The sequence below is a fragment of the Urtica dioica genome, chromosome 6 (assembly GCF_054948205.1).
Source record: "Urtica dioica subsp. dioica isolate 48M chromosome 6, U.dioica_male_clone48M_v1_H2, whole genome shotgun sequence".
Lineage (NCBI taxonomy): Eukaryota > Viridiplantae > Streptophyta > Magnoliopsida > Rosales > Urticaceae > Urtica > Urtica dioica.
In genome coordinates this window covers 3,557,256-3,574,113 of record NC_142761.1, presented here as the reverse complement: position 1 = coordinate 3,574,113, position 16,858 = coordinate 3,557,256, and the positions used below count along the sequence as shown (strand labels likewise).

The 16,858-nt window shown below is 38.9% G+C and overlaps 1 protein-coding gene across 1 annotated transcript; it reads left to right on the top strand.

Moving 5' to 3' along the window:
• The first annotated feature begins 782 nt into the window (after positions 1 to 782).
• LOC149392976 (DUF21 domain-containing protein At4g14240-like) lies at positions 783 to 4,806 on the top strand. Its single transcript, XM_089616905.1, has 13 exons — positions 783 to 1,118; positions 1,196 to 1,272; positions 1,378 to 1,461; positions 1,556 to 1,669; positions 2,155 to 2,238; positions 2,346 to 2,417; positions 2,763 to 2,830; positions 3,258 to 3,345; positions 3,424 to 3,497; positions 3,596 to 3,935; positions 4,026 to 4,072; positions 4,178 to 4,259; positions 4,360 to 4,806. The coding sequence occupies exons 1-13, from the start codon at positions 875 to 877 to the stop codon at positions 4,414 to 4,416; spliced, it is 1,431 nt and encodes a 476-aa protein (XP_089473031.1). The 5' UTR covers positions 783 to 874; the 3' UTR covers positions 4,417 to 4,806.
• The last annotated feature ends 12,052 nt before the right edge of the window (positions 4,807 to 16,858 follow it).

Sequence of the window (16,858 nt, the reverse complement as noted above, 5' to 3'; positions counted from 1 at the left end):
TCACGACACACGCAAAAATGTTGTTGTTCAATCATTTAAAAAAAATGTTATTAAGAAAAAATAGAAGGAAAAAAAAGCGTGTGCCATGTATATGACCATTTTTCAGGAAAGTTTTCTCTACACAATTTTCAAGAACACAGGGCCAATTTACGAAAGTTTAAAACCTAAGGATTGAAATAATAAGACACCAAGGGGCCGTTTGGTTTAGTTTTCTAAACTCGTTTTCTGTTTTTAAATTCTGTTTTCTGATTCTAATTTTTAAATTTAAAAAACAGATTTAGAATTACGTTTCGGAATATTTTAAATGTTGTTTGGTTATGTTTTCCATTCAATTGTATAGAGATAAAATAGAAAACAACTTTTCATTGTTTTCTGTTTTCTAAACAAATTTCAAAGAAAACAGAAACATGATTCTAAATCTGTTTTCTGAATTTATAACCAAACAGTTTTTCTAAAACTGTTTTCTAGAATTTAAAATCAGAAAACAGAAAACAGGAATGGAAAACTTAACCAAACGGGGCCCAATAGTTTTGAACATAGAAATGAAATATTTGCAGTAAGTACGTGTACCGTTTCGTACGGAATCCCACGCGAAGATCCCGCCATATACTAAACCCGCTTATAAAATCACAAAACAAATCGCAACCGTCTAAACGAGGACCCACAATAAAGATCGACCGTCTAAAATTCATTTACAGAATCTCAACGAACGTCCCTGATCTTGCCACGTTTCGTCAAGCTGACCCATATAATATGAATAAAACATTGGAAAAAAAAAATTCGACCTCTGTTCTTACGACTCTCGAAAGAACAAAAATAAAATCAGTTGAAGAAGAAATAACGAGAAGAGATTTGGAGTGAATTCTTCACAGCGATGAATTTGATCAACGCGGTGATCGCGACTCAGTTTCTGGCTCGGAATTCCATGCTTGGATCGGAAACCTCTAGTGAAGTCGCGTTCGGAACGATATGGTGGTTCGTTTACGCCGGGATTTCGGGCTTTCTGGTTCTATTCGCCGGAATTATGTCCGGTCTAACCCTGGGTCTCATGTCGCTCGGTCTCGTGGAGCTCGAGATTCTCCGGCGGAGCGGAACTCCGTCGGAGAAGAAGCAAGCAGGTTTTTCTGACGATCGCATTTCTCTCCGATTCGATTGCATTCTGAATTAGGACATTGATTTGTCGCTTTCTTTTCAGCTGTGATACTTCCGGTGGTTCAGAAGCAACATCAACTCTTGGTGACATTGCTTCTCTGTAATGCCGGGGCTATGGAAGTGAGTGTTTCGATCAGTCTTTACTTTTCTCCAAGTTAAGGAGTGGTTGGTAGTTGAACATTTGATTTCTTGGGGGCTTAATTTTGAATTCAATTTGATTTTCAGGCACTTCCTTTATTTTTGGACAAAATGTTCAATCCGTATGTGGCTATCATTCTGTCCGTGACATTTGTTCTGTTTTTCGGAGAGGTATTTGAACTTTACTAATTTGATTCTTCATTTAGCCTCATTGTGCTGAGTATTTTGTTGTGAATTTGATTTTGGATATCGTTTCTTTTGTCAGGTTATCCCTCAAGCTATATGCACTCGATATGGACTTGCTGTAGGTGCTAACTTTGTGTGGCTTGTCCGGCTCCTGATGATAATCTGCTACCCGATTTCTTACCCGGTCGGAAAGGTGTGATCATTAGATAGAAAGTGAAGTTTTTGAACTTTCTATTTCGCATGTTTGAGATTCGGAAAGTTAAAAGGTGTGATCATTAGATAGAGAGTGAATTTTTTAACTTTCTTTTTCACGTGTTCGAGATTCGGAAATTGTTTTAGCTTTTAGTTGCTAAGTAATGCAGTATCATTTTCCCTGACACATAGCACTCAGAATTGTTAGGAATCCCACGTTGAAAGTGAATGGGAATTAACAAGAGTTTATAAAGATCATCGGTTGCTCCTCTCATTGCCAATTGGCTTTGAGATGAAACCCCCGTGATACTTTCACAAGAATAATTATGTAAGAAACTGGTAGATTGGAGCCACGACTGTGAATGAGCTGGCAAAAAAATTAGCTAATGAAAACTCAGAATCTAAGGCAGACTGACCTGTCATCATTGATGCCATTGATTGAGATCCCATGAATTGCGGATTTGAAATTTGGCTTGTACCTTGCAGATGTTGGACTGGGTATTAGGACACAACGATGCTTTATTTAGGCGAGCTCAGTTGAAAGCTCTGGTTTCCATTCATGGCCAGGAGGTACAGTGTACTCATTAACATGTCCGCTTCGTAAAGTTGGAAAAAAAAAAAGAGAAGGTAATATATGATTAGGTTTAGGGATTGACTAGTTTTCTTGTTCTCTATAGGCTGGACAGGGTGGTGAGCTTACACATGACGAAACGACGATCATTAGTGGAGCACTAGATTTAACCGAAAAGGTAAAACTTTCTTCTTAACAAAATTATATGCTGGTAATGGTACTACTGTCACTGTGTGTGAAGTTACTTGTTCTCATATACCAAAATAATCTCTATCCATCTGTATATACTGCTGTGCTCTTTAGATAACCGTAGATAAGTTTCTATTTTACTCTCTTTCAAAAGGGATCTGTATCTGCATTTGCAGATTAGTTTTCATGTTTAAGGCATTATGTATATTTATAATACACACAATGTATATACATATATACTGTGTGTATTAGATGGAGATATAATGGTTTTAAAGGTCGCATTCCAGCCATTCATGACCTCTATATAACTGAAACATTTCTATGATGTTTGCAGACTGCTGAGGAAGCTATGACTCCTATTGAATCTACTTTCTCCTTAGACGTCAATTCAAAATTGGATTGGTAAGTTTCTCCCTTGCGTTCATTTTGTTTGTTTGGGTTCAATTTTCTTAAGCTTCACGTTTTTGGTTTCAAATCCTCCCTTTTTAATTAAACATTCTATCGAATCTAATATATTTTGAAAAAGTACAATTCAAGCTTGTTTCTTTAAACAAAAAAAAAGAAAGTACAACTTAAGATAGTTTGTTGTTACCTTTTCTTATACACATCTACGCTAGTCCAACCAATTTATCATCTTTTTTGTCATTCCAAAAAACTTTTATTTCTTGTTAAATGTTTGAAATTACATCATAAATCAATGCATTTGCAAGTTATTTAAACATTCAAATACAAATTTGTGGGACACGTGGGGGAAAAAGGCACAAGCTTTACCATTATTTCCACTGATTTGTCGTCTTAAGTTTCTTCCACTTTATTTATAATATTTCAGGGAAGCAATGGGAAAAGTCCTTGCTCGTGGTCATAGCCGAGTTCCTGTCTATTCTGGGAATCCAAAGAACGTCATTGGACTTCTTCTTGTACGTTTCAGATTTGTGTAAGTACATTCAGCAACAAAAATATATCTTTAAACCGAATTTTTTTCTCTTTCTGCTCAGGTAAAAAGTCTTCTTACAGTAAGACCGGAGACGGAAACTCCAGTCAGTGCTGTTTCCATTCGAAGAATACCACGGTGAGTTTTTCAGTGTATTTCTGAATGTATTATATTCTTTGCTATAAAATACATAATTGCCATCTATCAATTGTTCATCTGTGATTTTATATTTTCAGAGTTCCGGCAGATATGCCACTGTACGACATATTGAACGAGTTTCAGAAGGGAAGTAGTCACATGGCGGCCGTGGTGAAGGTCAAAGGGAAAAGCAAGGCTCTCCCGACAATTGAAGGAGAAGAGAAATCCGATGAAGAAGAAACCAAAGTTAGAGGTGTTGACACTTCTCAGCTCAAAATTCCTCTGCTAAATAAGTCGGGCGAGAAAGAAAGCGTGGTTGTTGACATCGTGAGGAATACTTCCCGGTCTAATTCGCTGCAACGGAGTGAAGGGGACATCGAAGACGGCGAAGTCATCGGTATCATTACCCTCGAAGACGTATTCGAAGAACTTCTTCAGGCAAATTAATTTCATTACCCTCTAATGTTTTTCATTCTCACCCGTGAAAATCTCATTTTCTGATAATGCTTTTGTTTTGACCCAATCCAGGAAGAAATTGTGGATGAAACAGATGAATACGTAGATGTACATAAAAGGTGTTCTAAAATGATTTTTTTTTTTTTTTTTTTTTAATTTATCATCTAGATAGTGTGATTATTTTAATTAATATAATTTTTTTTTGTTTGGGCGCGTTCTTTCAGAATACGTGTGGCAGCGGCCGCGGCCGCTTCGTCGATGGCACGCGCTCCTTCGGTTCGGAGGATGACTGGGAACAAGGGACCGGTGGGTTAAAACATATAGCAATGGAAATTATATTCTCTTCTAGACTTGGGACTGATTCTAATTTATCGATTGATCTTATTACTGTCTTGTTATTTTCTAGGGAGGAGTTCAAGCTAAGCAAGTGCAAGCCGATTTGACCACGGCGAAATCTGCGTAATAATTTCGAGAAAGATGGGCGAGTTTGGTTATGATGATCTATTGTTTTTTGGTAGTTTGATTAAGCCATCATCAATGTACGATTTTTCACAACTATTGTTTGACTCCAAAATGATCATATTATGTGAAATATGTTTTAGTTTTTCAACAACAAAACCCTTGAGAGAGAGAGAGAGAGAGAGAGAGAGGAGTTTATTTGTGTGTGTGTGTGTGTGTGTCATCATAAAGCTTTTGGTCTTTTAGAGTATCGGACGATTAGCTCTTGTAAGTCTACGAGCTGTGTGCTTGGAGTTTGGGACAGTGAAGTGTAATTAAGAAAGAATACCCTAAATTTTAAATTATTTTATTAACTTTTGACAACAATATTTCAATAAAAATCATATTCAATTCATGGATGAGCTTTCTTTTCCGCCTTTCGCATTTAGCATTAACCATTTTTATTTATTTAATTCATATATGAATACTAGGCTAGAGAGAGCCTTGAATTACCAATCACTTCAATACAGCCTTTGGAGCAACTCATATATATATATATAATATTTAAGAACATGCAAAAACCTGAATTCCACTTCTATATAAAGGAAGAAAAAGGCAAAAACAAAAAAGGAAACAAAATCTAGACTGGCTGATCTAGTACACAGATCCTTTCTGGCTGTTGACCATTCCACCAAAATAATATAAAACATAATATAATATATCGACATATTCTTCTCAAAACTGTTACTTGCTAGAAGCTACAACCACTCCCCCATAGAATATTTACACACAGAGACACACCCAAAAAGAAAATCAAAACTATTTTCTTGCCTTGTTCTTGTGCTCTATTTTTCTCACCCTATATATTTGATAGGTCAAAGCCGGTCATCCCAGCTCAAAAGAATCACAGTGCACTTCCACATAATGTAGAACCTGGTTCTTTGTTCCTTAACAAGCCTTGAGCACTTTCTCCAAACCCTCAGCTTGGTCACCCCATTGGACGAGAACTCAACGCTTGTCATGATCGATATAGATAGTAATAATAATGTGTATCTAGAGAGAGAGAGAGAGAGAGAGAGAGAGAAAGTAGTAGTAGTAAGACACCAAAGTAGTCTTTGTTGAGAATTTTTTATTGGAATGAGATGGTTTATATAGAGAGAGACGAGATCATAGTGGGGAGTGAGAGACAGGTGTCGGCCAACGGACAAGGGCTCGGTGGGTCCCACTGGATCGGAAAGATGACAAACCGAGCAGGCACATCACTCTTTTGTCTACCAAATGGCCAAATCACCTGGAAATAAAATAAGGACTGACTGTGTATCTATACACATATATACATACATGTACATATATAGCTTTATAATCTTCTCTCTATTATTGGCTTTTGAAAAGTGTCCCACTTTTTTTTTTTCTGTGGATCCGTATAAACTGTGGCCTTAACAGAAGATATGATTAGTTGGATTCCTTGGAAGATGTTTTTCTTGGCATGTAAAGTTTCAGAAAGAAAAGGTCTGATCAGGGAATAAAAAAAACATTATGTATTTGAACGTTATTTGTGAAAACATCCACACGCGACGATAAGCCTGGTTCCACATGGTCATGATTGAGTCTCTGGATCAGTATTTTGTGGTTTTGGGACCTGACACACCAGTCTAATATTCAAGAGATCGAAAATAATATACACATACTTACTTTTTCCTTTTCCTTTTCACGTTGAACATGAATGTAAATTGTGGTCTTGATCTTTTTGTGTGTGTGTGTGTGTGTGTGTGAGAGAGAGAGAGAGAGAGAGAGAGAGAGAGAGAGGGAGAGAGAGAGAGAGTAAGGTGGGCAGATTTTTGGTTTGTCTGAATGGACTCAAACAAAAGTAAAAGAACAGTTAGTTGATAGATAGATAGATAGATGGATAGATAGATAGATGGATGGATTAGATAGGTTTTTTATATCAGATTATTAGGGTACATATCAAAACGTATGGACGAGAATAATATTAGGTCAAGACGGAAATTGTTGAGGGGACCTGAAATAAATAATAGTGCTCGCTAGAACTTCCTGTGCTGGTATTGCCCTATATTAATTTTGGACAAACATTTTAGACCGCTTAATCCATATGTTTTGTACTTGATTCCACCATTTTAGGTTTGTTGTCTAATGATTGCTAATTAAATCAACATTATTTGACTGCTTAATAAAGTTATCATTAAATTGCTTAATCCATTCTTGTATTATATATATATATATATACACACACACACACACACACACATATATATATATATATATATATATATATATATATATATATATATCAGCTTGGTTGAGATCCTATAGATGGGTTTACTTAGCTGGTGTACTGATAAAGTATACTTATAATTTTGTACGTAAGAATGTGTGTGCATGGCATGGCTGTACGTACAAAAAATATAGTAACTTAAATTCAGGCGCTATCTTCTGACAAACCATGAGCCAAGTTTTTCCCCAATTACTCGCCGAAGCTAAATAAAGCTTCCCAAACAAACGCATAAAACCATGCAGAGTTCGACAAAAAATCTATCATTGGATTCTTCTGCGCATGTACGCTACTATTTAAAGAGACAAAACTTTTTACAGCAATCCCAATATAAACTTATAGTTTAATTAGCTTGAGAGAGACATATGTAAATTAATAGCATATAAATGGAAATATGTATAAGTACATCCATTCATTGCCATATAAATATTGACATACATGTTATAGAAAACCAGATATAGCAAGAAAAGAAAAGAAATCTTCATATATACACAAAAAAGAAGGTAGAACCAAGAGCACTAATAAGGAAAAATCAAACTCATGATCAAAAAACACTATATATTCCTTCCTTTTTTACAATATATATACATATACATATATCTATATATCATATGTATATTACTAGGAGTACTTGTGCCAACCAAGAAGCATGGAAACGCACACCCTTATGATATAAAGCTTTGCTCTTTGTTGCCTCACAACTCTCCTCCATTTAGCAATTCTCTTAGCCATAACGTGCTTTCTCATATTATTTTTTTTAGTAAAAAATAAAATATAAGTTCTAGTGGCTAAATATTGTGAAGCTTGGACGATCGAAACCTAATAAGCCCTGAGAAACTGTGTGTACTTTTGTTGATATGTTGGTGATCGATTTGAAGATCGCTACAACAAGTACTTATATCCTCTCATCATGAATACAATATATATATGGTCCCACAAAGCCACGTGCATTTCGCTTCTCCTAAATTCAACTCCAAAAACAAATCCTATCATTTCTGTTTTTTCTCTCATTGCCTGCCATGGATAACTAAAGCGGTTTCCCTAAGTCCAAATATAACTAAAGAAAATGATGGACTACTTCTTTATCTTAATTGATCTTCAATGGTTTTGAGACCCACATTATATTATCCTGTTTCCTGTTAAGAAATAATGTTAAGCTGTATATTGAAATTTGAAAAGTATAATAATTAGAGAGAGGTCGACGATCAAATCCCTCACGTGACATCTAAGCTTAATTTCAACTACTAAGATATTACACTGCACATGTGAATATATACGAGCTACACATTTTTTAAATAGAAAACAAACACATGTATGGTTGTTAATTTAGCTAGAAAAAATATATGAAAGTTGATAACATGATATTATCTAGAAAGGCTACAAATTAGTTCTCACTCAAATGTCCAATCGTGTTTTTTTGTCCTGTAAAAGTTTGACAAAAATAAAGCCTCTCACCTTATCTTATTTAGCAACCAGTATCAAGGATAAGATTCATTTCAATACAGTGCAAGTGTAGCTAAGTGGACCTGTATTATTTATCCCGGGCATTTATATTTTCAATAAGCAATAGTAGAGATATATAATAATACCACTATACTTCTAATAACAATAATAATCCATTTAATATCATATGATCCAGCTAATGTGGGCCCAAAGAAAAGTGACCAGGATAAGTTTTGTGGACCAATTCAAGAAAAGGTCTGGTCTTATATCAAGTGGGGGTCTTTAGAGGCAATTGAAGGTGTTAGCAGCTTGGAGACACACTTGGACTGTTGTACATTATGTTTAAATTTAAATAAATTAATAATAATAAAAAAAATACAGAGTATGGTGAAGAAGAAGAAGATATTAATTTAGTTATTAAAAATGGCGGCTTTTACAAACTCGTAAGACTCTGGGTATAATTTTTGTGTTGAACCGGTGATCATTTTAAAATAGACTCTCTTGATTGATTTTTTTTTTTTTTTCAATAGCAAAAAGACGTGCCTACACTAGATTATTTCATCTTCTTCAAGTTTAATTTTATACGATATCATTTGGTAAAAATATTTTAAGTTGACAATTCAGAGCTGGGCGTATTGTATAGTAGATAGCACAATTATTGAAATTTCCAATAAAAATAAACAAATTCCCTAAAATCAACCAGATTAAAAAATTGGGAAAAATCCAAATTGAAAGTTCTCTTGTTGCGTTTTGTAGTGTCTTTCTATGGGAAGTAGTTAATCTTCTAGCTTCTACCAATAATAAATAGAAAGCTACTGGTGGGGGATAATTGAAGTAGCTAGATAGATCTATTGATAAGCAGTTTTTTTTTCTTTTTGATGTGACTAACTAAGACACCACAAACACAACATTCCCTCTAAAAAGCAACATCATGCGCAGAGCAATAGGATTTATATTGTATTATATACATAAATATATGTCTCTCCATGTGTGTGTGTGTGTGTATTATATAAATATAGAGACACAAAACTAGACAGTTCATAATTGGGCGAGAGATCATGTTTTGTTGATTTCCCATTGGCTCAGTAATCAGTGCTTTCTCTTTACTGGAAATAGAAAGAAAATTAATGCAAAAAATAACACTATATAATTTAGCTAAGACCTGTAAATGATATCTGTCATACAGATGTACACGCATATAGAGTTCATTACACTCACCTTATAATGCCCATACAAAACGAAAGTCACGAAATTATGATATCCAACGATTTATTCACAATTTTGAAAAGATACCGTATTAAAGCCATAAAACCAGAATACTTGATAATAATATACAGCATAGTTTTTATGGGGTCTCGTTTTTTGACTTTCATGGTCTCAAACAAGGGAAAGTCTCAGTCAGTCATTTTCTTTCTTTCTTTCTTTCATCAACTTGATATAATATAATATAATTATATTAGATCTCTTAAGTCTTAAATGCGCACTGTTTGACGTGGTTTGTGAGTCATGTAGTGAAGTTGAGCTTGTATTATAAGCTTATCGCGACTGTGTTGCTACAGTGTATAGATAGCTAAGTGAGTTTAATTGGCCTTTGGAAACGTTGATAAGGACGATCTGATCAAGTAATAAATGTTTGTCGTTTTTCGCTTTCATGTCGTGTCTTTCCTTTTTGATATCTCCTACCATGCAATTTTTCTCCCCGTCGCTTTCGGGTTTTTGTCACAAAAAATAATATTAGGCTTGAAAATTCTGATTAGTCGCAAAGACAAGATGTCGCACACAATGTGTTGACAATGTGTCCGACAACTTGCTTGAACACAGATTATGGATAAACAACAAACAGTGCAGTAAATAAACGACACACGATATGGTTACCCAGTTCGGTGCAACATCACCTACGTCTGGGGGCACTCTGCCAGTGGAAAGGATTTCACTATCTTGTAGTCAATAGTACACACACGGTTTATATCTGATTACAATCAACAAATCAATAAAACCTAGAGACTATTACCACCAGTGATCACCTAGTCAGGGACTCCCCCTGAATTTGAGCTCCGTCTCAATTCCACCCTTCGAGCAACCACCTGGCTCGGATGACCTTCAGTCTTCAACAGTTCGTGAACCTTCAATCACGAGAACACAAAACCCAAATCTCACAAACACTCAATCTTTCTGGAATAGTGTTTGAGGAATTACACCGCTCTTATCAAAACACAAAGCCTCCCAATCCGCCGGTCTTGCACGTCTAGGAGCTCTAGGTATTTTGATAAAGCGTCAAGGCTGCTAAGGGAGAGCGCATGGCTTTTATAGCAGCTGTACAATCCTGGAAGGTATCTCGGGTTTCCTTACCCGACCTCAAGCGAATATCACAAAGTAAAGACTCCATCAAAGTGAATATTCGTGCAATGAAGATAGCAGCGAAGCAAATATCTTGCAATCAAGTCAGCAGCGAGGCAAATATCTTGCAATGAAGACAGCAGCAAGGCAATAACTCAGCAAAAATTCACCAGCGAAGCAATCTGTCGAAACTGGAAACTTGCCTGAAATACTGTCTGCACACACGAGGAAAGATGTCAATCCAGAAGATGAAACATAACATCCGACATCTTTCCATACTACTTGCACTAAAAAATAGAGCCAACAAAACAACGTAACAACAATCTCTCCCTTTGGCTATTTTTTAGGCAAGCACTTCCAGGACCAGTTCTCATACAAGCGTCAAAACCAGAAAGAGAGTCAAAATAAATGACCTCATGACGCCTCTCCCCCTGATTGCCTCAAAAAGATACCAAAGGCAAGGATCGACCAACACAGAGGGAGGAACAAAAGCCTGAAAAGGGAATGAGAACTAGGAAAACAGCATATCATTCAGCAGAAAAAGTACGATAGAGCTGTCTTACAAACATCCAAAACGAAACATATCAGTCTGAAGCATAAAAGGAAAAGTAGCAAACGATGTCTAGAACAGAGAATATTACAGACCAGAACCGAATCAACCAATAGTATCCTGATCATTCTCAGAGACATACACATCCTCTTCAGAGTCAGAGTCTTCAGTGGCTTCAGAGATATGAGACCCAGCGGCAGGACCTGGTTGAGACGAGGTGGCAGAGCTCGGGGCAATAAGATCTTTGAGAAGAGCTTCACACATGACTTTCCTGGATGAGAGAGTCTCGATTGTCCTTTTCAGAATCTCAACCTCTTCAAGGAGTTCCTTCACCACTTTTCTCTGAACACCTTCAGTCATGGAACTCAAGTGAAGATTGCTCGCAGGCGCGTCAGATGTTTCGCCAGAAGGTCTGACAAGATCCTGAACATGTTTCCCTTCAAATAATTTGGGACTGAAGGAAAGGGCACCAGGACGCTTACCCACCACATCAGAGCTCCTCAGGATGTTCTTGTGTTGATCAAGCAGAATCCCAGTGATAAGAGAGGGAAAGCCAATGGGAAGCTTTACTGCAAAAGACTTGGCATGCTTTGCCAAGTGATCAAAAACAAACTCACCAAAGTCGAAAGAGGAGCGAGTACCTATCTGAAAAATGAGCCGAGCGAGATCTGCGGTGATGCTGGACCCATGAGAGGAGGGAGCCCAGTTGGCGATGCCAATGCGATATAGGACAGAGTACTTGACGGTGAGCTCGGCAGAGGGCAAAGTTCCCTTAGAGGGCCAGACCTTGGTCTCATTACCAGTAATTTCTTGCACGATGACGTCTAGAGAGGGAACACGATCAGCAGTGATGATCTTCCCTCGACCCAAAAACTTGTTGATCACATCAGGAGAGATCTCAAAACAATGACCTCTGACAAAAACCTTCCTGAACTCTGGGTCTTCTGGAGAATCAAAGGAAGAGGAGAGATTAACAATGAACTCTTTGACCAGCGCCGGATAGAATGCTCCAATGCCAGTGACAGTCTTCAGCATCTCGGCGTCGTGAAGAAGCTCCATAATGGCATCAATTTTCAGTGCCTCAGTGGACAGTTCCTTTTCAGGAAAAATGGCGCGATGATAGACATATCTCCATTTGAGAACACCGTCTTCTTTGTGGAAGGAGACATTATCCATGGGAGCAGCAGGAATATTCTTTGGCAGCTTTTGTCCTCCTACGGACCTTTTGTTTCCCAACCCGAGAGGAATAACAGAGTCTTCTTCTTCAATCACTTGATCCTCAACAACTGGGGACAAGGGAGTCTGAGCCGGTTTCTTCACACGTTTCTTGATCATGCCCATCTTTTTCTTTTTCTTCTTCTGAGCCGGGATGGGAACAACTGGAGAGCTTTCTTCCGAAGACTTCATCTTCTTCCTCTTTTCAGACAGAAGAGTAGCCAAGCACACATCATCATCTCTCTGAGTCTTCTTCTTCAGGGAAGCCAGGATGTCTTCTGCAGCCTCCTGAACCTGATCACCTTTCCTCTTTTCCCTTTGGGAAGATGTGGGCACATCTTTCGTGACATCTTTGTTCAAGCCCATCATGCCACCAATGACATCCTCAGGTGTAGGCTCATGATCATCAGGGCGCGAAATCTCATCTCTAGAACTAACATCAGGAGCATTAGGAGCTTTGGGGTTACCTCGAACAATCTTATGAGGGCTCTCGATAGGAGACTCTCCAGACCTGACTTCTTCTTCGCGATCAGCAATGTCTTGTCCCTTTTCCGAGGAGGAACTGCTGGAGCTTGGTTCTCCTGTGATGTCGGCGATGGAAAGAGCAGCTTTCTTCAAAATAGCACTTCTGGCGGCAGAGAGAGATGGGTTCTTAGGAGGGACCGTCAACCCAGCGTTCGCACCTCCGGCCTGACCATCGGCGCGTATGCTGGGGTTTAGACCTCGAACCCGGACACCATGCATGTTACTCTCAGCCCCAGGTTTCTTTGAGGCGACATGTTTCTTCTTCATCTTGGCTTTCTCAGAAGGAGTGGTAGTGCTGATTCCACTTCTCGTCCCAACCATTTTGAATAAAAATTTAGGGAAACTGCCACAAGGGTAACTGTCAAAATGGGTAAGAAAGCAAAATCGGGAAACAAATCTTAGGAGTACTGAAGAAGAATAGGAAATTTCGAAATTCAAACAGGAAATAACTTCCCCTTCTTTCTCGGAAGAGCAACCGTCTGCATGGGTGAGATCATGGCAAGAAAAACGACGTCGCAACTTCAAGTGGGCCTTGAACGTTCCTGGGCCCTGAGAGACAACACTTGGCAATATAGCCCGGCAAATCAGTCGAATGGGCCAACCAGAAACATGGGCCCATGAGAAAACTTTCATGAAGCATACGCGTACACATAACAGAGAGGTACCAGCTCTAAAAACTTCTTCTGCTATCTCCATAGTTATATCACTAGGAGGCACACTTACTTCCTCAGTTTCATGAAGGATGCAAGGACATCTTGTGCGACATCCTTCTCACTGGCCGGATTGTCAGCAACAACAAAATGTGATAGACCAAGAAATCTAATGATAGCATCAGCATGTGGGGATCAGGGGAAACAAGAGGAGATCCCAAGATATCACAATCACTCTCTACAAAATCTTCATCCATAGCACTAGGTTCAGGGTTCTCATCAAACACATCAACATCTCTAACCTCCTTTACTTTCTCAATCACCACGGGGAGTAGGGAGAGAACCAGAAATACCTTGAAACCACACAAGAATAGCTTCACTTGGAGAAACTGAACGCTGTTCTTAGGAGGGAACATCTTCATCGTAGAGATCAACAGACGATGCTTGGAAGAGACAGACCCAATGACATCTTGGATAGACAAAACAGCCTTCCTTGGAGCAATCATCACATCCTTCTTCTTGGCAATAAAATTTTCTCTTGTAGGGAGAGTCTTCTTAGGTTGAGCACCTCCGGCCTGACCATCGGCACTCTTCCTAGAGGACATCCCCTTAACACGAACACCACGTTGGGTGATCTGAAACTCTATGGCTTCCTTAACGACAATTTTCTTTTTCTCCATGGTAGTAGTTCTCTTCCCGCTTCTTGTTCCAACCACTCTGACAAAATTTGCAAGATAACTTCCACAAAATAACATGAAGCAAATAGTGGTTACACTAACCAGAAAATCGTCAATAGCAAGAGCTGAGAACCAGAGAAGTCCAAAACATCGTCGTGAGATAAACTGAGCCAAGAGATTAGTCAAGCTCAAAAGATATGGCTGCATATACAACATGACATCAAGGCAAAGAGTGACAGAGTTTTCCCAATCAACCAAAGGAGAGCAACTGGGCCAGAGCAAGTACGAAGCCCAAACTATGAACCAAAATGGCATAAGAGCCCTGTACGCGCGTCGAATGAGCCAACCAGATAAATGGGCCCATGAATAAAGAGAGAAGAAATTCCAATAGTAATCATCCACATAAAACACCATATCATAATCAAAGGCCCTCATGAGACAATACTGGCCTAGACCCAGTAATTGCTGTTGAACAATAACACACAGCTCAAGAGAGGACCGAAGATCTTCAAAACTATCAGCATCCAAAACCTTAGCAAAAATGTCAGCTAGTTGAGTTTTAGAGATAATCATACCACTGATGTTGTTGCAGAACAATGTCTTGACATCTTGGCCGACATCAAACTCAGCACTCATTTGTTTCAACCACAAGAGTAGAGTGTTGCTGTTACCAGCTTACAGTGCGCTTAGACTGTGAAAGATGGCTAACTTTGGGATTAGCTTGATACAGAGCACACACACCAACAAAGTAAGCAATATCTAGACGGCTGGTGGTGAGATATGAAAGGCTTCCAATAATACGTATCCCATCTTCAATATCACCAATGACCTCTTCAACATGGTGATTTTTCAGAATTACTGTAGAAGGAGCACATCTTTGAGGCACAGCTTCATTCTCTTTGTCAGGGAACGACTTATCACGAGGAAAATCGTCTTCAGTCACAATGTCGACCACTTTGTCACCAGATAAAACTTCATCCTCATCATTAGCACTTTCAAAATCATCATAAACCACATTAATAGACTCCATCATAAACTTGGTGCGTTTGTTAAAGACACAATAAGCACAACTATTTCTGGAATACCCAAGAGAGATACCTTCATCACTTTTGGGATAAAGCTTACGACGAGGATCCCGATCAGCAAGGATGTAGCACACAGAGCCAAAGACATGGAAGTACTCGACGTATGTCTTTCTCCCCCTCCATATCTCATAATGAGTTACAGCAGTGCTCGGACGAATGGTAACTCTGTTATGAATATGGCAAGCTGTGTTGAGTGCTTCAGCCCTTAAGAGTAGAGGAATGTCTTTGGCAAGCATCATCAATCGAGCCATTTCCTGAAGAGTCCGATTCTTTATTTCAACAACCTCATTTTGTTGTGGGATGATGGGGCCATAAAATTCAGGAGCTATTCCTTCTATGCTTTCTCCTTTGTCTCTTTGAACTTGCCCTTTTCCACTGAGACTTTCACTTTGCATAGGACCCAGCAAGTCCATGTGTGGGAGCTCCAGAACACGTGCAGTGGTAAGATGTTGCACCATCTTGTGCGACTTCTGAACCTGTTTTCCTATCTTGGCTTCATCTGCCTTGGACATGAGACACTTGGTGACTTGAGAGACTTTGACCGGGGACCATATATAGCAGTCGTCCGGGGTCCTGGTTCCTTTCATAAGCTCAACCTGTTCCTCATTTATCACAACACACTCATCACGAGTAAAATCAACACGTAAGCTCAAGTCACAAAGTTGGCTAATGCTAATAAGATTAGCAGTGAGGCCTTCAACCAACAAAGCCTCTGTTAAGCAAGACAAACCAGGATAATTAAGTTGACCTTTTCCAATAATCTTTGCCTTCACTCCATCACCAAAAGTAACATGACAGTTAGAGTAAGGTTTTATGTTGGATAAAAAGGTTTGGTCACCTGTCATGTGTCGAGAACAACCACTGTCAAAGTACCAATCGTTACCAGTGAAGGCATGCTGAGAAGTGTAAGCAAAGTTGGCGCGATATGACTCATTTTTCACTCTCCATTCCATACGAGATGAGGGGGAACGACTTGGTTGAGCTTGCCTATGGGATGATTGATGCCGATGAAGATTCCTCCCATATAGACGATAACAAAATGGCCGAATATGACCCCTACGTCCACAGTGATGGCAAACCCAACGAGGTCTGTTGACAAGAGACCTGATTGGTCTATAAGGAGGTTGCTGATGCTGATTCTGGAACTTGTCACGACCAGATGTCTGAGACGTATTTCGCGGCATCTGTGCAGCAGACTTTTGAGGAACAAAAGTAGTCTGAGACGTGGAAGCACCGTGAGTATACCCAATCCCCTTCATGTTCTTAGCAGGCTTTCCAACAGCAGACTTTTGAGGGACAAAAGTAGTCTGAGACGTGGAAGCACTGTGAGTATACCCAAGCCCCTTCATGTTCTTTGCAGGCTTTCCAACTGTGAGAATTTTATCCAGGCTGTCGGTGCCGGAGTTCAGCATCCTAACTGATTTAGTCATCTGATCCAGCTCTCCATTCAACCGACTGACTTCCTTCTTTAGATCCACAATCGTCTCTAGTAGCCTTGCCTTGTCTTCAGTCAGAGTGAGAATAAGACCACTCTGTTTGTCGAGAATCTGAGACTCCTCAACCCATTTGGTGTGCAAGGTATTGTATGCGTCATTCATGGCATCGTCAGATAGTTCTCCATCTAGAACAATTTTCTGAGAGCATTCACCAAATTTATCAGTAGACTCATGAGCAGTAAAGGCCACAAAATTACTT